This window comes from Mytilus trossulus, chromosome 10, assembly GCF_036588685.1.
Source record: "Mytilus trossulus isolate FHL-02 chromosome 10, PNRI_Mtr1.1.1.hap1, whole genome shotgun sequence".
Classification (NCBI taxonomy): domain Eukaryota; kingdom Metazoa; phylum Mollusca; class Bivalvia; order Mytilida; family Mytilidae; genus Mytilus; species Mytilus trossulus.
This window is the reverse complement of record NC_086382.1, coordinates 27,192,725-27,217,513: the sequence shown is the minus strand read 5'-3', so window position 1 is coordinate 27,217,513 and position 24,789 is coordinate 27,192,725. Positions and strand designations below refer to the sequence as shown.

General features: G+C 31.7%; 1 protein-coding gene across 1 annotated transcript; it reads right to left on the bottom strand.

Annotated features, from left to right (window-relative positions):
• Positions 1-9,268: 9,268 nt before the first annotated feature.
• On the bottom strand, positions 9,269-23,983 carry LOC134687131 (uncharacterized). Its single transcript, XM_063547146.1, has 9 exons — positions 23,598-23,983; positions 23,106-23,213; positions 19,068-19,216; positions 18,253-18,411; positions 17,890-17,996; positions 13,873-13,984; positions 12,786-12,913; positions 10,290-10,437; positions 9,269-9,848 (listed from the first exon to the last, which is right to left on the bottom strand). The coding sequence occupies exons 1-9, from the start codon at positions 23,868-23,870 to the stop codon at positions 9,833-9,835; spliced, it is 1,200 nt and encodes a 399-aa protein (XP_063403216.1). The 5' UTR covers positions 23,871-23,983; the 3' UTR covers positions 9,269-9,832.
• Between the last annotated feature and the right edge of the window lie 806 nt (positions 23,984-24,789).

Genomic DNA, 24,789 nt, shown 5'->3' with positions numbered 1-24,789 from the left:
ATTTTTAAGCTCGGGATTTCGGGATTAACACTTTCGGGATCCAGGAATCCTTTTTTCGGATTTCGGGACGTCAGGGTTTACTTTATTTAAATTCAGGACCTCGGGATTTCGTTTTTTTAAGTCCGGGATTTCGGGATCAGGACCCCTCCTATCCCCCTCATTAGATGCACCAAGAATTTCAGGGCTGTAATGTAGTTCATTTATACACAACAAAAGTGTACAAAAAAACTTATGTCATGTTTCTGTTTACGAAATTATCACGAAATTGAGCTGTTTCCTTTAACATATACAAATATGTAGAAAAAATGTACATACGTTATTATTAAGATGAGATACGACTAAAAAATGTAAACCACCCCTGAAATACAATGTTATATGGAATCGTCCATAATGTAAACCCCTAAAAAACAATGTTGTATGGAATCGTCCATAGCAGCCGAAAGACAAAGAATTCGCGAATACACAGTTTCCGCTGTTAATGCCAGTTGTCATGACTGACATTATATATGGAATGCATATAGATATGTCTATAAACAGCTGATAAAGTCTATTCAATAGTTTAACTTTTAAGTTCGTTGAGATGTGAGGGATTGTGCAGCACATGTCGTGATCAGCACATGTCATCACGACATGTGCCCCTTCGCGGCCTACAGTTTAGATTATAGACTGGTGAAGAGACTAAATGCGTACAAACCTGGTGTCAAATGAAGATATAGGAAATTTTATAACGTCAATCCTTTAAATGTATGAAACACAAACACATATGACAATGTTTCACATAAAATAGATTGTAAAATTTTCCAAATGAACATCCATTAAAATTAAGTCTATGATGAATATTTCCCGCGCAAATGTCATGGGATAGACCAAAACGAATTTTAGGTGTGTGTTGTCATTAACATTTGGGTCAATGAACACAGTTAGATAAAATATTTAAATATGTTTAACTATATTTATATTGGTTTTTCAGAAAAGCGACTTTACCAGAATTTTTTTTTGTGGCAAACAACGGTAAATAGCCTATATCATCTTGACATGACATATGAAAACCCCTTTAGCATAATGGTGTGTGTATTGAATAGTCCATGGAATTGTCCAAACCAATACAGGTAAAATACGTAGATTTATAATTTTGGACACAGCAGTAAGATCAGATATAAGATCCTCGTGAGCCCGTAGTTAAAAGTGAAAACCTGTAAAACATCAAATTTAGCTGAAATTTGCTCGATTTACCTTGAAGTGAAGACAATAAAGATGTGCGTGTATAGAGTGGACCCTCTATAAAAATAATACTGTGTTCTTAACCACTTCCCGTTTCGGTGATCGATACAAAAGATATTTTATTATATAGTATGTTAAAAACGCTAATTAACTTACTTTCTTAAACTATAACAGGAAATCAAACAAATCTAAAACAAATCCAATTACACGAGGTTGCTATCTATTTTGGGTCAAAACGGTGAAAATAAATTTGACAGCTAATGGCCCATTGAGGACAACGATTTGTGTTTGTTTATCAACATTTCTATAGTTTTAATACGAATTTGCATCATAGATTATTAGATATACTATACGACAGAAACCTTGTAACACCTCTCTGTGGACAAAAACGCACAACTATCATCTCGAATATTGACCGTCACTAATTATTAAGACCGGTTAACATTAGAAAACATATATACTCCTTATGCAGGTGCTGTTGAAATAATGCTTCATAAAAATGAAAAGTTCACAATTTGGAAGCTGGAATCTTCTCTTTTGTCGTAGATTTTTGTTTTCAACCGACCCTAATAGCCAGTTCCTAGATCTAAGTCATGATATGAGGCAGACTCAATTGTATCCGTTATATCCTTTATCTCTAGTTCGATGGGATATATGCGTTCAACATAGTCACCCAAGTTTGAATTATTTAGTGAGAGAACAAAATTCAAATAGCGGAGAGCAAAGTTAATGGATATTGCTAAGTTCTTTTCTACCTTCCTAAGGACTTCATGTATGAAGTCACCCACATAAGGATAAAGGAGCATGTCAGCAAGAAATGGGATACAATTGGCTCAAACGTGAATGTCAATAATTGTTGAAAACACGTACTTCAAACGTAACATATAAGTTGTCAATCAAGAAATCAAGCATTTTGATAATGTCAGTTTCGGAGAACTTTTTGTTTAAATTAGAGTGATTTTTTACAAAGTAGGTTTAATCCCTCCCTTGTATCTACGTTGGTTATTCTTTTGTGCAGTACCAACTCTTTCAATTTGCCTATTAGTTTGGAATGGGGAATACCTGTGTAAAGTGTAGAAAGTGCAACATTTCAATTCTATTGTAAGATAAAAGAGTCTTAAATTGTATGTACTCAAAAAGATCTTTAGAACATTTAGTATCCATATCTGATTCACGCCATCTCTAAAATAGGCAGTTTTACAATAAATTTGAAGCGCCCGGCTTTGGTTGCTAATACAATTGATGTTAATAATTAAGAAAGAAGTTTCGTGGAACATTAGAAGACCCAGCAATATTCCGTTGTTTGGAAAGACACTTGTTTAGTTTAATACAGTTATGGAAGTGAAATTCCAAAGGAATAGAACAGACATGTGATTATCCAGGATTTTCTCTTCAGTAAGTGTCTTGGGTTCATTTATTAAGCACTTTATGTAATGAACTTTAAACAATAAAACTGTGTTGTGTTGGGCCTTATCTGCGGGGACAACAACATAATTGTCATAGAGGTAGGACAAGTGTTACTATATTTGGGGTTTTAAAAAAATGACGTAGTATGCATGCGTTGACAAAGGCCTACCGTACCTCCATGACAAATATGATGATGTCCACTCTATTAAAGCTTGTAACATATTTGCCTTTGATTGTTAACCACGTTATATAAACTGTTAGTAAAAAAATAGTGTATTAACAACCTTTTTCCAAATTAGTACCTATTAAATCACTAATCATGACCGGGATTCCGAACCAGCTGTGAATTCCTGACTTGTAGGCTTTTGGATGTTACACAAACACTGTTTTTGTGTGTCCTTATTTAAGTTTTTAAGATTTTACTAAAAGTTTTTATTTCATAATTTCAATGAACATCAATCCAATTCATAACTATTTTTAAGAAAGGGAATCTAAAACTTCAAATTGTTCAATATTAAACACATCCTGTTTTAAAGCAATTTATTGATTGCACCATTGTTTAGAAATGTTTGTTTTACTTTGTTAATTACCATAAGTGTCGTTTATACAGCTTAAATTCATAATGTCTTTCTATATTGATAATTCAATGCTTTCGATGTTATTAAAAAAAGTACAAAAAAGAGCAACTTCAACATTCTATTTGATTTCACTTTGACTCATCTTTGATTCTTATTGTCCAAATTTCATTACAAATCTTTTAGATACAAAATTCACGCCATAGAAATGTATTTTAGGTAAAGAGCGGACTTTTCATGTTTGTCCAATAGACAAAGACATATACAACATACTAGTCAATGAATTAAAAGAGATGTGGGACATACGTCATTTTCACTTTGGATCATTAAATCAAATTGATACAGCCACCTAACAAAAAGAATCAATGCATTGTCGGCGCTTTCATTCAGCTAGTTTTTTGCTATGATAGGTAGACAGACTTTTTTCTGGTCTCGTTTTTAATTAAAAATAAAAATGCACATATTCCTGTAGGACATTTTGAGACAATGGTGTATAAATTTTCTGCAAGTCATTCAATCAAATAATTAGTTTCATTGTATGTCTTCAACTTCTTTTCTGTACCATTTTCATATTCAGAGTGATGACAAAGCATGACTAAATCAAAAGCAATGACAGCTTAAAGTCAACATTTCACGGTCTTCAACAAAAAAATAGTATAAACTTAATATGATGAGGTTAAGAGTGGTCAAGACGAAACTGATTCCAATAGATATTAGAGAGACTACCAAAGATCTGCTGGTATATACCAACACCGAATTCTACAAAAGATGATGGATGGGTTTCAGCAAAAAGGAAAGCCTTGATGCATAAGTTGATGAAAAACAGAAAGAACCTGGTGTACAAGAGTCAAATTAGTTGAAAACACTGATGGCCTTTCAAAAAATTGGAAGGGTTGTGGGTCTATTAAACCAAGAGTTCCAAATGGTGAAGTTGAAATCATCCTTTCACATATTTTATAGGTAACGAGTTGCTTGACCGTTTTTGAATAACTGTTTCTCAAATGATATCGATTCCTTATAAAACAGTGAAGAAAAAAAGGTGAAAATAAATCTTGTTATAGCGCTGATGCATCATAAAAAGTAAAATCACAAAATTACTGAAATCCTAGTAAATTTGAAGACGGAAAGTCACTAATCAAAAGGCAAACCCAAAAGCTCAAACACATCAAACAATATAATATATATATAAAGTTGCAACTCTCTTTAACTTTGTATCTTAATTGGCTTTTTTACTTTTATCAACTGATGAGTTTTTCGAAGACTACAATAGTTATCAAAGAAACCAGGATTATATTTAAGTACGCCAGACGCGCGTTTCGTCTACATAAGACTCACCAGTGACGCTCATATCGAAATAGTTATAAACCAAACAAATACAAAGTTGAAGAGCATTGAGGATCCAAAATTCCAAAAAGTTGTGCCAAATACGGCTAAGGTAATCTATGCCTAGGATAAGAAAATCCTTAGTTTTTCGAAAAAATCAAAGTTTTGTAAACGGGAAATTTATAAAAATGACCACATCATTGATATCCATGTCAACACCGAAGTGCTGACTACTGGGCTGGTGATACCCTCGGGGACGAAACGTCCATCACCAGAGGCATCGATCCAGTGGTGTAAATAGTTATCAAAGGTACCAGGATTATATTTAAGTACGCCAGACGCGCGTTTCGTCTACATAAGACACATCAGTGACGCTCATTTCGAAATAGTTATAAACCAAACAAATACAAAGTTGAAGAGCATTGAGGATCCAAAATTCCAAAAAGTTGTGCCAAATACGGCTAAGGTAATCTATGCCTGGGATACGAAAATCCTTAGTTTTCCGAAAAAATCAAAGTTTTGTAAACAGGAAATTTATAAAAATGACAAGTGTGTACAACATTATAATATGGTATTTTTTATATGTGTTTTATTCATATAGCTGCAGATTTTTTTTAGAAAGATCAGCAATTTTTCAAAGTATACAATGAGTCAACATCAATTTGTCACACAAATTTGAATATTGATTGATTTAAATTACAATTTTATATTTCCATGAAAACATGATAACAGTTAACAGCTTTTAGCATCGATGAACAGATTAAAAGACTTAATTAGTTTTGGTTTAAAAAAAAATATGTTGATGGTTTTTTTTGGAGCCATTTCAATGTTAAAACACACATTATTTTACTTACTCAAAAGGATCGCATAATATGAATAGAAGTAGGTTCATTAAAAAAATTATAAATATATTATAAATTAGAAAGGATTATTTACATTTTCTTTTTAAAAAAAAATGGAATTTTTTTTCATTGACTTTCAATGCATTTTGATCTAATTTTTTCCAGGAACAGGTATAAAAAATTCAATTTTGAAAAAAGAAAAGAAAAAAATAAGTATCCAATCATCTTTTTTGTATATATGTCATAATTGAGAATTTAAGTAAAATTGTTCATAGCCAAAAAATATATATTTCTGTTTTCAAAAATACATATAACTTCACTGATAATTGTAACATAAATAATGGATTAATAACAGATACTGTAACTGATTTTACCACAAAAATGCCCCCTTTTATTTTTATTTTCACAGATTTCATTTTTTGAGTTTACTTTGAAAAAATGCCCCTCTTTAATCCTTAATCATTCATCTCTGAGACATAATTTACTAATTATTCTATGCATGAGTAAATGGAAAGTAATAGTTAAATAATTAAATCTATCATTTCTATGTATCAAACCCCTTAAATATGTCCTTGAGATCATGAATTTGTGTATAGCAATTAGAAATGAATTACATTTCAACTAATACAATATTTCCAACCTGGTATCTATGAGGAGTTAATGTAATCAAAGGCAAAGTAATTCGGTCAAATAAGATTGGCATTAAAGATAAAAAGATTCCATCCAAATAAAACTTGCCCATGTGCCCAATTGTCTCCTGATCATGACAGTTGAAAATCTAACTGGTATTGTATCAGTACTCTAATTATATATATGTAGGACTCAAATCTATGGCGGGTTCCAGATCTATGACAAATTCCTAATCTATGGTAAATATGATGTCATAAACGCCGAACAAATCACAAATCTATGGCAGGTTTTTGTTTTCTCCAAATCTATGGCAGATTTTGAAATTACGCAATTTTCCGTCACAATTAAAATAACGTCATGTAGCGTCAAGCGGACGGCTTTGTTATACAATGCAATACAGAAGAAAAAATATCGAAAAGCAAGTTTGTAAAGGACCCTTATCCATAAACAAATAATATTTGAGAATTAAAATGTGGAGGATCAGAAACCTTTCCTTGATCGGTAAAATCGTAATTCTTAAATCACTTGCAATATCGAAGCTTATTTATGTCATTTCATCTACACATGTACCAAGATCTTATGTAATTAAAACACAAAGGGACATTAATAACTTTTTATGGAATGATAGTACTCCGAAAGTTAAATCGGAAGTTATTCAAAAGTCTCCTAGCGAGGGGGGACTGAAAGCACCAAATTTTGAAGTACAGCTGTTATCCTTTCGTATCATGTGGGTAAAACGATTTTTGTCAGAACATGACTCTAAATGGAAACATGTTTCCAAAGCATTCTTCTCCCTTTTTGATTTAGAGGACTTATTTATGAGCAGATGTGAATTTGAGTTTTTAAATTTAAAAGCACCTCTTTTTTATATAGAAGTGCTATCTGCTTGGAAACGTTTCAAGGGTATTTTCATCCCGTTAAATGCATTTCATGTTAGAAAAGAATTTATTTGGTTCAATCCGTTTATCAAGGTTAACAGAACGAGTATTTTTTACAGATCTTGGTACACGAAAGGCATAAGGTTCATTAATGATATTGTAGATGATAAAGGCGAATTTTTGTCTCATGACGCTATTAACAAAAAATATAATTTGAATGTTACTTTTATAGACATTCTTTCTATTAAACTTGCTATACCACGTGACTGGAAAGATTTGTTATTACAACAACACATGTCACCTAAGAGCAACTCTTTTGGATTCGTTTTTGAGCATGAGAATAAAAAAATGCCTATTAGCCAATTATATACTAAAGATGTATATTCACTTTTTATCGATCGGGTAAGTGTTTCTCCTATTTCACAACAAAGGTGGGAAGAAAGTTTTAATATAGAAATTAGTGACGAAAAGTGGAACAATATTTATTCACTAGCTTTTAAATGTACTATTGAAAGCAAACTACAAGCTTTTCAATATAAAGTGTTACACAGAATAGTCTCACATAATTATCTCCTTGTAAAATATAAACTTTCTTTAACTAATGAGTGTGCCAGTTGTAAAGAAATAGAAACTATAGAGCATAAATTTTTTGAATGTATAGAAATAAAACGATTTTGGAGAGAATTTTCTAATTGGTGGCATTTAGTTTTTGGAGTAAAAATATTTTTAAATAAAGACAGTGTCATTTTTGGTATATTGAATTCTGATAACTTAGTGTTAAACTATTGTATTTTACAGGCAAAATATTACATTCATTATGTAAAGTACACACAATTAGACAGATTGTTTATATCTGTGCAAGCTTTTCTCAAATTTTTGAAAAGACGTCTGGAGATATTAGAATATTTATATCTTTCTAAAGACAAGCACGAGTCATTTGTCGACAGATGGGGGGAATTTATGGAAGTTATTAATTAAATTTTATTCTCGATATAATCATGTATATTTAATGTATTCCAAAGTATCGTTTACTTGTATCATATACCGATTATTCACATCATTTACTTGTATTTGTTTTTACTATGTCTTATTCGTAAAATATCAATAGTATGACTATGCCATATGTCAATCACTTATATATTGTGAAAATGTATGTATGTATGTATGCACTGTAGCTTGAACACCAAAAAGATCAATAAAAAATTTAAAAAAATATTTGAGAATTGTATTTGTTTTAGGCCTTGTTTTTCCTTATGGTTTTCCTGAAGATGTATTTACCCTTAATTATACAAGTTGTATCTGTTCATATGGTTTTATTTTTGCTGTGTTAATTCATGTTATTTTTTGTATCTTCTATCTTATTCTATATGTCACATAAGGAAAAGTATATTGTCAGCTATGTAGCAGTGACTAACTGTACTATTGTAGCAAATAATCTTTTTTAGGTATACGGAAAAAATAGATATGTCTTAGATTTCTAATACTGTGGATTCATTTATTTTCATGGGTACCAATTTTCGTGGTTTGAGGAAAACTTACATATTCGTGGATATTTTATTTCATGGTTTTGGCAAAGTCTTCACTCATTCCTTTACAAAATTTGTATTTCGTTGAACATTTGAATTCGTGGTTCTCCTGTACCCACGAAATCCACGAAAATTGGTATCCAACGAATATTAATGAATCCACAGTAGATATTAATTTTATTTTTTGCTATCAACATGTCGAATGACTGTATACTGTCGGAAAACTAAGGATTTGTTTTTGTTAAGTCATGTTTTTGAGACAAGTCATTGTTTATTACAGAACTTAATGGTCATCATTTAGAAAATATTAATATTATCTAATGCTCAAATAGATATACATGTAATTAGTAAAAAAAAAAACAATTGCTTTTTGTGTAGTGAAGGGTCAGGTACAGATTATGAAATACAAATTTTTTTGTGCACATGATTTCAACCCTAAATTTGTGACATTACATATATGCTTCCTAGTAGTACTCGTCGTCCTTTTTTTTCTTATACTGCAGGTTTTACTTAAAAGCAGCTCTTTTGCTTTTTTTTGGCCAGACATTGGACATCGAAATTATTGGTAAGATATGTACTGATTTGTTCGTCCTGTGCTGAAAATCCGCCATAATTAGAAAACTAAAATAATTGCCAGAAATTAGGAAATTAAAAAGTTGCAAAGAGTTCTAAAAAAATCCGCCATAGATTAGGAATCTAAAAAAGCCGCCATAGAATAGGAATTTTAAAAAATCCTCCATAGATTTGGGATGACATGACGTCATATTTACCATAGATTAGGAATCTGCCATAGATTTGGAACCCACCATAGATTTGAGTCCTACATATATAAAAGACCAAACTAGTCAGCAAATTGACAAAACTAATGACATTCATACTTTAATGAACTACAGTAAAGATATATATTTAAAACTTAAATTTTTGAAATACTAAAACTTTTCTACTTCGAGAATAGATTACCTTAGCTGTATTTGGCAGAACTTTGAAGAATTTTTGGTCTTTGACCTCAATGCTCTTCAACTTCATACTAATTCATTAATTTATTTGCCCTAACTAACTTTTTTGGATTTGAGCGTCACTGTTGAGTCTTTGCAGACAAAACGTGCATCTGCGCAACTACAAAATTTCAATCCTGGTATCTATGATGAATTATTCCCACTGTATTCATAGCTAATTTGTCCAATTTCTTTTAAATGAATAGTATTTGGATCTATATTTCAGTTAATATAAATTTATAGTTTAAACAATATTGTATTCAGATAAATCAATGCATAGTATATAATTCTACAACATGTAATGGACAGTTATTTAAAAACTACAAATATTGAATCTTATCAGTACATGTATTGTCTCTTTCATGGTTAATACTTTCTTTTCATTGATCACAGTTTTGTTTCATAAGAAATTACATCTTCTAAGATCAACTAACATCAACTTTCTTTGTTCCTAAAAAATAACAAAAAATTTATGACTTTAGTTTTAGCAGAATAAATATATCACTATAATGTTCTACAAAAATGCAATGAAAATTTCATACTGGGCCATTTTGTGTTAGAATAAACAAGTATTGGATAAACAGGATGTTTATAATTGATAAATTTCCAACGTCATTTCAGGGTATAAAATTTTAATATGAAGGCTTTTTCAAAGGTTAAAAGAATTTAACTCAACTGCTGACTAGCCGTATACTACTGTTGCCTTTATTTATATATAGCTTATCCTATATAACAAATAAGAGTGACAACTGTTATGATCAGGAGACGATTAGTCACAAGATCAAGTACTTATTGGAATCCACATATAGTTTGTTGACTAGGTTGCTAATTACATGGTTTCTAATCTTTAAAGTTGCATACAAGGAAATTTTGAGAAACTATTATAGATTACCTGTAATCCCATTCACTTATACCCCATCCTTTCTGTCCATTCACATCATATGTACTAAATCTTTCATGTATTTTAGCATCTCTACCTTCTCCTATATAAAATATTGGTGCTTCAAGAACTGTTATCTTCATATTATATGTTTTATCACCTGAAAAGAAATTATATATTGCTGCTTTCAGTGACAAACAGTGGTTTTATGAAGGAGTTTGAGGTAACAAATTAGAATAAAAAGAAATTTGATGTGACTGTCATACAAGTGAGAGGTTTAGCTAGCTATGAAACAATTTCTTTTTAAATCCACCTTTTTCTATATAAAAAAACATCTGTACCAAGTCAGGAATATGACAGTTGTTTTCCATCCATTTGATGTGTTTGAGCTGTAGCGTTTTCCATTTGATTAGGGACTTTCTGTTTGGAATTATCCTAGGAGTTCAGTATTTTTGTGATTTTGATTTTTCAGTACAGGTAAGTTCAGCTCACTAGTATGACTGCTCTAATAAATACTGACATGAATTCTATAACTTTAGGTATTCTTTTATAGAAAGTCCAGCTCATGACAGTTATATATATGTTTTTTGACATGATACATTTAATTTTGTACAATGGTAAACACATAAACACAGAGTCAGTCAACAAGAAATACATGAACTGAATTCAGCCTAATCAAATTTGCCAGAGTAAGATCACATGACTGATGCCAAGAGTAAGATCACATGACTGCTGCCAAGGGTAAGATCACATGACTGATGCCAAGAGTAAGATCACATGACTGCTGCCAAGGGTAAGATCACATGACTGATGCCAAGAGTAAGATCACATGACTGATGCCAAGAGTAAGATCACATGACTGCTGCCAAGAGTACGATCACATGACTGATGCCAAGAGTAAGATCACATGACTGCTGCCAAGAGTAAGATCACATGACTGATGCCAAGAGTAAGATCACATGACTGCTGCCAAGGGTAAGATCACATGACTGATGCCAAGGGTAAGATCACATGACTGATGCCAAGAGTAAGATCACAAAGTGACATGACTGATCACATGGTAAAATGAAGCAAACTATTCTTTAACCACTACTGAAGAAAGTAAAGCTACTTTGACCTCTTTTAATCAAACCTGATTTTGTTTATAGAATTTAAACTTGATCTATGGTTTTGCAGATTTACTCATGGAAAAGGTTTCTAACTTATTAAACAAGTTGCTATTTTAATTTAAAGTCAAAATCAAATGTTTTTAATATTGAAAGTCAATGTGCAAAATTCACAAATAACATTAGCTCTGTAAAGCTTCTGCATCAACTACATAAAACAAAACAATACACATAATCTTATGATGAAACATACTTGGAAACATGCAACTTGAAAAACAGTTTCTTTTAAAATTGATTCACACAGAATTGTTAAACATTTCCTGATTTCTTATTTCCGCAATTACTGTGGATTCATTATTTTCATTGGATTTATATATTTCGTGGTTACCCAAAAAACTTGACTTTCAATGTCCAACAAATTACAAATGTTCTATAGGAATGTATGAAGACTTTGGCAAAAACATGACATCAAATATCCATGAAAATGCAAGATTTCCTGAATCCACTAAAAGTTGGTACCCACGAAAATTAAATGAATCCACAGTAATTTTTGAATTCATATGAAAGCAATGTAATAATCTCAATGATACAAGGACCTAATGTTTCTGTGATTTCTCAAACTTTGATTATCAAATGCACAAATAGTGTTGAAAGTATCATAATATAGACACACTTTGTTAGTCTTGTATTATTTTAATTTTAGTTTCTTGTGTACAATTTGGAAATTAGTATGGCGTTCATTATCACTGAACTAGTATATGTTTGTTTAGGGGCCAGCTGAAGGACGCCTCCGGGTGCGGGACCTGTTGGTGACCTTCTGCTGTTGTTTTTTTATTTGGTCGGGTTGTTGTCTCTTTGACACATTCCCCATTTCCATTCTCAATTTTATTATAGAAATTAGATGTGAAATAAGTCCTTCATTAAATTTTAAACTCATTTACATAGGTTATCATATATACCAGTTAGTATAAAGTAACATCACAAAAATACTGAACTTAGAGGAAAATCAATTCGGAAAGTCCATAATCACATGGCAAAAATAACAAAACGTATCAAAAACGAATGGACAAGAACTCTCATATTCCTGACTTGGTACAGGCATTTTCAAATGTAGAAAATGGTGGATTAAACCTGGTTCTATAGCGCTAACCCTCTCACTTTTATGACAGTCTCATCAAATTCATTTATATTGACATTTATGCGTTAAACAGAAGACAGAAAAAAAACTTGGATAACAGCATTATTGTGAGTAATTTTTTTTTTTTTACTAAAATAAATATCTGTGAAGTTCTTAAAAATGTAAAAGTATATAAAGTTAGACAACAATGAATCTTCAAGGTGGTGCAGTCTCTGCCTTATCAACACTATAATAACTGAGTGTTATAACAAAGCTACACAATACCTGCAGTAAATTTTAGAGTCATTTCCTTTGGAGGTTTGCCATCTTCTCCATAGTCGTAGAATTCAAAATCGCACCAAGAAACAGAATCCATTTTACCATCAGGATGCAAAACATAACCAACTAATAATCTGACAAAAAAGGAAATAAATATTTGTTTTTCATTTCATTCATGTAAATTAAAAAATGAAATCACAAAAATACTGAAATTCAAGGAAAATTCAAATCAGAAAGTCCCTACTCATTTGGCAAAATCAAAATCTCAAACACATCAAACAAATAAATAAAATCAGTCATATTCATAACTTGGTACAGCCATTTTCTTATGTAGAAAATATTGGATAAAACCTGGTTTAAAGCTAGCTAAACATATCATTGCATGACAGGCTCATCAAATGCCATTAAATGATAATTTAAATTGCTTAAATACAATACAAAATATAATCATAAAGGGAATTAATACTACCAATTTTGAAAATTCACTCATCTGATGTCCATTTTATTTCTGCAAACAAAACTTATGTCATTTGGTTGATATGTACCATTATATTTTGTTACAGTTGAATGGCTGGTAAAGGTTTAGTCTATGTTAAGCAATATTTGCACGATATCATTTTAAAAACTAATACATTGTTGCACACTACAAGTATTCTTTTCAATGTTACATTGTACCTAATGATTTTCTTCAACAATTTCCACTTAAAATATTGTTATATGTATCTTATTAACCATTTATAGCCTATTAGGTTCTCCTTGTAGAAATGATCTTCCTTAATGATGTCTTGTGTATGATATATTACAGGATCTAGAGCAATTCAAATTAAGGTCAGGAGTTACCAGATAAGGGACAAATGTATAAACTGCATTAGTAAAGGCAGAAAAGACATTTTGAAAATTGAGTTGTCTTCCTTTTACAACAAAATAGATTAATTAGTTCTTCTTACAATTGTTCAGTATAAATTGGGTTACAACCAGTTGCTTAGTTCTTTGAGGTACTAAAATACTAAGATATTTCACCAAATAATTGCTTTAGACAATTTGGGGTCAACAGTTCAGTTAATAAGATATGACAGACTCAGATCAAATATACCTAGACATGGTAATTGGCATGCAGATGGTCCCAACACAAATAGCAGTCCTATCTTCTAAGGTACAATACTGTAAAGCATATCTATGGAAGTACTTCCAGTCTCTTATATTACCTATAACAAAAGCAAATACATATGTATAAATGTAAAATATAAGTGTATTAAAAATTATTACTATTAAGCCATTTCTTAGAAAGCCACTCATATTAATCCCTAGCATTTTTTTTTACCAAATACAAACTACAAAAGAAATTATTTGCTTACACGTAATATCTACCACACAAACAGTTAAATCTATTAAGCAATAAAAATACTACTATTTCGAACATCACAAAGCATCATTTCAAATAATACTAACTGTTTGTAATTTAATACTTTGTCATGTAACTCATAACATAGAAATTAACATACATGTATTTAATATCATACTTATTCTTGTAGATTCTCATAAGCCATCAAAATTCTTTGGTAAGTACCTATTTCATACTAAATTTTGTCAGTCTTCCCTAGTTTTTAAAACGAAACTCAGTAAATAAGTACTATATGTACCAGTATATATAAGAATAGGAAGATGCAGTAAGATTGCCAATGAGAAAACAATCTAGCACTGAACAAATGACAAGGAGATATATAACTATATTTTGTTGTCATTTGTTGATGTGGTTCATAAGTGTTTCTCCTTTTTCATTTTTTATTTAGATTAGACCTCTAATTAAATAGAGGGATGTCTCATTGGCACAGCCACTCATACCACATCCTCATATATCTATATGAATGAATGATTTATTATAGTGCAACCTGTATATATACAATAGATACATATCAATACAATATTACATTACAGCCAGCCAGATAGGCTTACGATGCACTGACAAATTAAAGTTCAAAATCTTGAAAAATAGATAACACATAGTTTTGGACGAATGTCTAAATTATTAGAAAATTCAACAGTTCAAGTAAAATAGTTAAATAATTTCTCTTCTGATACGATCACAGTCCAAGATAAAGTTAGCTATACTTTTGTTGTTGTTAGATAACAGTTCATTTAAGGCAGCATTTGGAGGAAGTTCATTTATGTGTAGAGGATAAGCAGGATCAGGTGATATTGAAGTAAATAGTTTATTTCTCAAAACAGAGTAACGATCACAGTATAGGATGAAGTGTTGCTCATCTTCAATAGTTCCAAAATTGCACATTTTACATACTCGTTGTTCGATTGGAATGTTTCTATAGCGTCCTCGCTCGACTTCTAGTGGGAAAGTACCACAGCGAATTCTAGCGATTGCAGATCTTTGTGTCCTTGTTAAATGCTTTTGTACGTATAGCTCGGCAAACAATTCGGTTTTTAAATGTTTATATGTTCTCAACTTTGTCGTTTTCAGTGAGGTGTGAAAGAGTGCATCTGTCCAGAAGCGTTTTTGCGCTGTTAAACCACGTGTTTCGGTAACGTCTCTACATTTCACGATCCCAAACAAACACTTTTCGGCAAATTCTATGACCAGGCATGTTCATAAGACGACACCATAGGCGAACAACGTTACATTGGTTGTGAATGAAAACTGGATGCCATCCCATGTCTGCTAATATTGCAGGAATTGGTGTTGTTTTGCTGACACCAAGAAAAGTTCTGATAGCTCTATAATGTTAGCGTTCGATATTGTCATATTGCTTTGCTCCCCATACACCGGATGCATAGTCAAGTACAGGAATAACAGTGTTTTCATAAATTTTCGTGAATATGTCGTAGTCCATATTACCCTTATTAAAGAATTTAGATATCAATGATCCCAATGATTTACTACCTGCACTTACGAGTTCACTGACAGAGACATTATAATCAATATGCTCGGATAATGTGAGTCCCAAGTAACGATATTTATTTACAAATGCAACTATGTTGTCCCCTAGTCGAAACGTGAGTTGAGTTCTGTCCTTTGTAGTTTTTCGAATATGCATAATTTTTGTCTTTTCTGTATTAACGTTCATTAATTGTGTCTTTGTCCAATCATTAAGAGTATTAAGCTGATTTTGTAGTCCGTCAACAGTTTCCGAAATAAGAACTAGATCGTCAGCGTATAGCAAGCAGCTGATCATATCGTCACTGATTAATGTGCCACAAGAGAGTCCGTTAATGAGTGGTACCAATTCATCAATAAACAATGCAAATATTTTCGGCGCGAGATTGTCCCCTTGACGGACACCGGAATCAATGGAAAACCATTCAGTAAACATCGTAGGCGATAATCGTACTGCACTTTGTAGCTTTGAGTAGAGACATCTAATTACTTTGTACATATTTCCATACACACCCACGGCTAAAAGTTTATTCCAGAGTATAGTATGATTCACGGAATCAAATGCCTTGCTGAAGTCAACAAAGCACAAAAAAGTGTCTATGTTCTGCAGTTTCCTGTTTCTCAATATTGTACACAGTGAAAAGATATGGTCCAGACATGATCTAAGCCGCCTAAATCAGTTTTGTTCCTCACTGAGAAAGTTATTGTTTTCGAGATGACTGATAAGCCTTTCATTCAAAATCTGACTAAATGTTTTTGCGACAGTTGATATCAGACTTATGCTTCGGTAATCCATCGGGTTGCGGAAATCCTTGCCCTTTTTTAGCAGAGGACATATAATGCTTCTACACCAAGGATCCGGAACAATTCCATAGCTAAAACACACATTGAACAGTTCATGAAGAGTTTCCGACAGTACATCACTTTTTAGTATTTCATTAGGTAAATTGTCTATTCCTACTGCTTTGCCATTTTTTAAACTCATTAGCGCACGTTTAGTTTCATCAAGAGAAATAGGTTCGTTAAGTTCAGATGTGTTCGTTTTGTCAACATATGTTTGATTAACAGGGAGGTTTTCATATTCACGCTCTAGTTATGAATTAAGGTTTTGTAGTTGCTCAACAAATTCAGAATCAACTTTTGTATTGTCACTTGAGAACAGTTTGGAATACTCCTCTTTCCATCGTTGTAAAATTTCGGAGGGATCATGAGACACTGACCCATCGTCCATGTTGACACTATCAATGTTTGTCGATTTTTTTCCTGGACCTAGTTTATTGATTTCACGCCAAAATTCTTTTGGATTGCCCTGATTGATTGCTTTTATTCGATTTAGTCTTTGAGTTGTAAATTTCCGTTCTTGTTGTCGTAAACGTTTATCAAATTGTCTACGCTTTATTTTGAATATATCCCTGTGTTTTATTTTTGTTCGACGGTCACCTTGATAACTCAAATAGTCCTTTTCGGCAATATTTACGTCAAGAAGTAGATTTCGTAATTCGTTGTTCCAGTACAGTTATGTGTTACGGCGTTTACGTTTGTGTGTGCTTTGTCCAAGATCTTTGTAGTCAAGAACATTGTCCATTTCGTCATGAATTACATTCAGTAGAGTTTCATAGATTGAGTTAATCCTTTGTTCAATGTTATGAGGATCGAGTAGTGAATCGACAACTTTGTCTAAACAGCGCACACATCGTTCGCTCTTGAATATATCATTTGGTATCTTTGTGACGTCATATTTTCACCTCACAGATTGTTCACAGTTGTTTTCATAAATTGGCGTTTTCGCTTCTTGTGGACTTGTATAATTTCGATACTCCAAATAATCGAATGAACACTGTAATACTGAGTGATCTGGGACTCTTGAGATGGGATGTACTTCAATGTTGTGATCGATCAGCAAGTCTGACACAAGTTTTACCTCGAAATCGTAAAATTTTGTGAATGAAGCATGCGGAGTAATCATGTAGTCAACGACAGATTTACCAATAGGCGAAACGTACGTAAAATTGTCTTTTGAACTGTCTCCTCTTCCGTTTAACAGAGAGCAATTTGAGTCGTTTAAGAACTCCAACAGAAATACACCAAACGCATTTTTTACAGAATCAATATAGCATCGATCTGGTAGAGTACCGATAGAGTCAATCCGATCTTGCAAGTTTCCTATGCGCCCATTAAAATCACCACATATATACATAGAACACGGTCTTGTATTGAACTTACCATAAGAATGATCACGAACACCATCTACTTTAATAAACTTCTCTTCACCAGATATATTAACTGTTCCTGAAATCTCTCCAAATTGTTCATAATGAGTCTGGTGAACACTGTAATATAAAATGTGTACATCCCATGATTATTGCACCTGATTGTAAACAGGGATTTTTTTCTGGAGGGATTTATCTTTTTTTGTAATTTTGCAATCATGATAAGATTATGAAAATTTTCCCCTCATGTAAATTTGATCATAAAGAAAATCTGCAAACTTTTACGGTCTTGAAATTGATAGATCTAAACTTAAATTAAAGATTTTTTTGCCAGGTGCAATTTAACTACAAAACAAAACTCAAATTACAGTCTTACCTTTTCAATACATCAAAATATTTTCTTGACCATTTTTCTCTGGCAATAGCATCAGCCATAGCATCAGGATGGAGGTCAGTATCAAAGTCAAAATACTTTGTAAAGGCTACCCATTCAAGGTCAAATGTTACATCCACTAATTTATCTGTTGTCCTATTTCTGTAAAAGTCAAACGGGTATTTTAATAACGTTTCAAATAATCTTCAATTACTATATAGGTAGAAGGTTTCATAGTCAAATGAGACCAGTCTTCATGCATTGGATGAATTTAGCAAATTAAGATTTATCCAGAATCTGTCAAAATCACAGCAAATAAGGGTTTTGTAGCATGTATTGGTGTCCTAGTTTAAGCAATCAATAGCCATAACTCTTGAACAGCATGAGTTAATATTGTCAAATTCAAACTTTACCGTCATTTTGAAAATTCAAAAGAATGTGTTTATAAATAGTCACGTTTTGCACAAAAAAAAATTGAGTCATTTTTCAATAGGTCAAGAATCAGAACTCCTAGACGAAAAGTGAAATCATGAAACAGAACTTGTGTCCATTTTAAAAAGAGTAACAACAAATTCAACTTTAAACAGGATAGGTTGATTAAATTCTCTAATGAAAAATCTGTTGTTGATTAGGGCAGTAGGGGAGTTTAGCGCAATCATTTGGCTTATTGGTTCTCATGTTTTCAACCAGAATATTTCTTATTTTGCTATATAGGTATGCATTGAAAAGACATGATTATGGTAAAAACCAATCATCTTCTTCAAGAAAAAATCAACATTTCTATCTATTAAAGTATTTAAAAGTAGTAATAAAATAACCTCATTTTGCCATTGTATGATAATTTCCATTTTTTCATTGGCTCCACAACATCAAATTTTAGACCACCAGCAGCAAAAGCATTCTTCTCTGTTCCTTGTAACCGTGTATCTGGCAAGGAAGGTATCTCGAGAAAGCCAATATCTGGTATCTATAAAAAAAAAACATGGTTACTTTGTATCAGGCAAAGAAAGTATCTTTGGAAAGCCAATCTCCAGAATCAATAAAAAAAAACCAGTGTAACCTTGTTTATCGCTATTTTGTGCATTTTTCCTTTGATCTTTTTTGTGATAATTTTCATATCATGCTTCTCGCTTGAGATGGAAAATTATTGCTAGAAACTAAGGAGACCATGTGGCGTTGCTTACGAAATTGACATTGAAATTGACAACGTCGTCATAGGTAAAATAGCGATAAACAGATTATCATTGGTCATCTCAACTCGATCGCTTTTCTCACTTTCGCTGTTCCAGCTCAAGCGAGAAAATCAATCTCGTTGAGATGATCAACGATAATCTATAAATCAGGCACAGAGATTATCTCAAGAAAACAATATCTGGTATGTATGAAAACAAAACACTGAAACTTAGACTCAAGTTAGCAAATTTCTGGTATCTATATGAAAAAAAAAGTGTAACCTTGTACTATAAAAACAAAACATTGTAACCTTGTATCAGGCAAGGAAGGTATCTCAAGAAAGCCAATCTCTGGTATTTATATTCAAGAATGTGTCCATAGTACATGGATGTCCAACTCCTACTATATTATTTCTATGTTCAGTGGACCGTGAAATAGGGGTCAAAACTCTTAAAACCTCCAGAGAATGTGTACTAAGTTTCAAGATGACCAGACTTCAACTTTATTATACACAAACTTGACCAAAAACTTAAACCTGAAGCGGGACAAATGTACCAACAAACAGACAAACAAAAGACTGATATATAGACAGAAAAACATGGTGTCCCTAAGTGGGGCAAAAAAAACACACACATGAAAAAAAGATTTCAAACTGACCCTTGTGTAATCATAACTGGCATAAATGTTTTCTTAAAAAAATAACAGGATCATCATTGGTTGAAGAAAACAAGAGACTTCAAACACAGCTGAAAATTCTAATTAACATAGATTTCAAGAGTCAAAGCAGGTAATAATTTATAAAATGTTTATATGATTGACTTCCAGTGGCAAATATGACATTCACATAAAATACAACAGCAGGATTATAATCAAATGCTTAGTAGAATCTCACAAACAGGATGTAAAAAAACTTTTTTCACTGAAATTTTTTTTTTATCTGGGAGTTCAACAATTTTAAATGATTAAAACATCAATTTAGGGTTTCTTCACTTCTAAAATAAAATATTCCATATATATAGCTCATACAGGAACTAAACATTAATCCATATTACATGTAGGTATTAAATATAGCCAATAACACACAATGTTCCTATTAACCTGAGTTAAGTCATCTTAAACTATGAAGGATAGTCTTGACTATTATATAACGTAACCCATATTTAAATCATTAAAATATATTTAGAACTGATTTACATTGCCTTCATTGTATTAATAATTTCAGAAAGGATGCAATTATCAAATGATGTGTTATTAGTCATATAATGTATTTAAAACATTTAAATGCAACAGAGACTAACAGTTATAAAACATATACATTTCCAACCTTTATTTCATCAAAATGAAATGGCATTTGATTGTAAGTAAAAGTTAGTAGCTATACATTGTACAAGTAAGAACTCTTTAAAAATTCTTTCTGCAGGTACTATAAATTATAAATGCCTAAAGTATCAACATCATTCAACAATTATTTCTTGGTCAATTATATTGCACTATAAAAGTCACTAAAAAAAATAAACCATTTTCCCAAAAGGGAGATTATCTGAACTTGATATACAATATATCTAATATTCTCATAACATAATTATTCTAGGTGACAAATTTCTAAGTCAGAGATACATTTTTCTGTAACTGTGATACCTGTAATCATATTTTGGTAGAAAAACACATCTGTCTTTTAAGGTGGTACCCAACACTTTCACTCAAATTAATTTGGCTCGTTTAATTTTCATAAAATTTTGTCAAAGTATTTACTTTCACCCCTTAACAAAAACATAAAAATTTCAAAATTTTGAACCAACCGTTTTGTCAGAAAAATTACACTGGTTATATAGCAGTTTGACAAACACCAATTTTGATTATTGAGAAGCTTAATATTCCCTTTACAACACAACGTAATTAAAGCGTTTAGCTGACTTTACAGAGTTATCTCCCTGTAGTGTTAGGTACCACCTTAATATGAAAACATAACAGCATACAATACCATAAGTTGCCTTTGAACCTTGTTATTTGTAACTTTTCTACATGAAAGCTATGTAGAACTCTAAAACAAGAATACAACATAAATTACCCTGTCTGAATTTCTTAATGATATAAAAAGCAGTATGGGTTTTTCGTTGTGGATAAATGGAGAGGGTTTCATTCACACATACAATGTACATGTATATGTAACTCACCAAAAATGAATATACATGAGCCAATTCAGTAATTAATTAGAAGTTAGGGCCAGTCTTAATAGAAATAGGAAAGGGTTAGGTTGAGTACTGGAGTTAATTTAAATACCAGGTAGCTCTATATGGGGTTTGAACCCCTAAAGTAACAGATTAATTAATTAATTGTTGGTTGCTTCACCTCCAGTGGCAAATATTTCATGCAAAATTTGGAAATTAGTATTGCGTTCATTATCACTGAACTAGTATATATTTGTTTAGGGGCCAGCTGAAGGATTCCTCCGGCTGCGGGAGTTTCTCGCTACATTGAAGACCTGTTGGTGACCTTCTACTGTTGTTTTTTTCTATGGTCAGGTTGTTGTCTCTTTGACAAATTCCCCATTTCCATTCTCAATTTTATGTTCAGAACGAAAAAGTAAAAGAAGGCCAATGATTCTTAACTATAAATTTGCACCTTCAGTTCACAACAAAATATTTGTAAACAGTCCACAGACAAAGATAGTGGCCACAACAGATGTCAAATGATGTAAATAGCTTTTACTGCTACTTTTTACATAGTGATATATATATATATTATCAATTCGTATATTTTAACAAATTTGATTCGTTTAGGGATAGTCACATGTTAAACTATATTTTCTAAGGTAGAGAGAAAACGGCGTATAGCAAAAAGCATATTGACCGGCAAAAAGCATATCGCACTGTATTTTTAGAATATATAAAAACCGATATAATCTGTGACGTCATGTAATGAATTTCAGGATATTGTTTAACGTTTTGAAACACATGATATTTGTGATAGATAATTTGACGAAAAAAATCTTCAAATACATAAGATGTAAAAAAAAAAAAGTAAATAAAATAACAACTATTATTCCATATTGATAAGATATAAGTAGGTTTCTCTATATGAATGGGATTTTGAATAAATAAGCATATTCACCTGCTGAAAAAGGATATTCACCGCGCAAAACGTCGCGTGCTTTTACGTGTATAATTTTGGTAAAAAACGTTTGATGTACAATTGGTTTTGGTAAATATTTTCCATAACATTAATTTCTTTCGGAATATGGAATAAAACATTTACTGTCTTTTGTTTCGTTAAATATGTGGTTTTATTGACTTTTGAAAAACTGATATTCACTTCGGCCGTTGGCCTCAGTGAATATCAGTTTTTCAAAAGTCAATAAAACCACACATTTACCTCACCAAAAGACAGTAATTGTATAATATTTTGTTATTGTCAAGGAACAAACCTAAATGACGATTTTGATACAAATATGGTCGGAAATTAATAATATAACAAATATAGCCTTTGTATGAGGTCAATACAGGATATATCGACCGAAAGAAGTATATCGACCTCGGACTTCGTCCTCAGTCAATATACTTCTTTCAGGTCAATATATCCTTGTATCGACCTCATACAAAGGCTATATTTGTATAATAATGTACCAGTGCCTGCTTCACTACATAGGCAATCATATCACATCTTCTTAGTTTTACATAACATACCCTTAGATAAAGTATAGTCTGGACAATATTATTCTGTCTGCGTGCTGTAGCTGCTACCAAAAACTGTCCTTCTTTATTACCACCGTTGAAATAAACAGCATCAACTGCCTGAAATCAATTCAAATAAGACATGAATAAGAAAACTAATCATTTCTAGTATATTGACAGTTTAAAGTAATTCAACCATGCTCCTGGGAAGTCAATGCTAAGGAATTGAATATACCTTACAATTATGAATTTCTTAATTTGTAAACTGTAATTTTTTAATTTGTGTAAAATGCAATTTCTTAATTTGTAAAATGTAATTTCTTAATTTGTAATATGTAATTTCTTAATTTGTAACATGTATTTTGTTAATGCTTTTCTTGATTTTCTACATTTCTTGATTTGTGAAACATAACCTCTACCTTAGTCAGAGTAAGACTGATGCCAGTCATGATCCATATGATATTGCTTTTGTATTTTTACTTATATAAATATATTTATACTAACAAGAGGTTTGTCGTTGGGCAAAGTTTGTGCTTTTTCCATATCTTCTGGTGAATTTCTTGATCTCATTCCATAGCCTGCATTACTTTCTGATGCAACTTTTGCATTTTGATTTCGTCTTTTTCTCAAGTACAGCATAAACCTCAGAAACCAAAACTTCACGAAATACCATTTGTTTTTCTGGTTATAAATGCCACACTCTGGCGGTGGATCTTTTCCTGTCAACCATTTTATAAGAAATATAGCAGAAATCGAACCTAATATATAAATAATCATCGCTAGTTTTTAGAGTTAAACCTGGGCATAATTACTCTACATCTTCATCTACATCGTACGATGATCCTTCAGCATATTGATGATAACAAACCAAAAGGTCAAGAATTATGTTGCAAGGGAAGCAACTCTAAAATAAACCGCGGGAAATTAAATTGTGTTGGTAATGGAAGATTTTTTTAAAAACGATTGATACTAATTAAACAATTCGTCAGAGTATAATTTTCTTCTGAAAAGAACAGCACGTGTTATGCTAAAACTATTTTAGGATCAGTTGTTATAAAAAAAAAAAAAAAAACATAACATTCTAACCTCAATTTACTCTGAGACTAGTAGTTTGAGATTTACTTTTCAACTGTATATGTTACAAGGAGCGGGAGAGAAAAAAAAATCTATATATCGATTCGTTATTAGAAATTTTAGAAAGACTTCAATGCATCGCTTCTTTAACTTATATTTCTAATACTGAAATGTGTACGTAGATATGGAATAAAACTTTAATAATTTTATAATTCAAAAGGACATCGGTACTTTCTGTTTTACAAATTATGTCCTTTTGTAAGTTAACTTAGTTCCAAGACCAATTTGGTGAGAAAAATTTTCCTTATATAACTGATCTTTGTCGCCTTACATGTTAATTTTTGGACATAACCATAGCTTATCGATAGATACATCTCTAGGCTTGAGAGCCTGAAAATCTACAAGAGATATCTACAAATTATATCAAGGATCTGAAGGACTGAATCACACAGGCACATGAGTTGGTAATTACATCTGCAAATAACAATGAATAAGGCCAGAAATTAGCAAAATAGTCATTACGACAACAGAGTTAGAGGCCTGAGGGACAGTAAAAGTTGGCGATAGGGTATTGGTGAAGATTGTCAGCTTTGAAGGGAAACACAAGTTATTTGGCGGATAG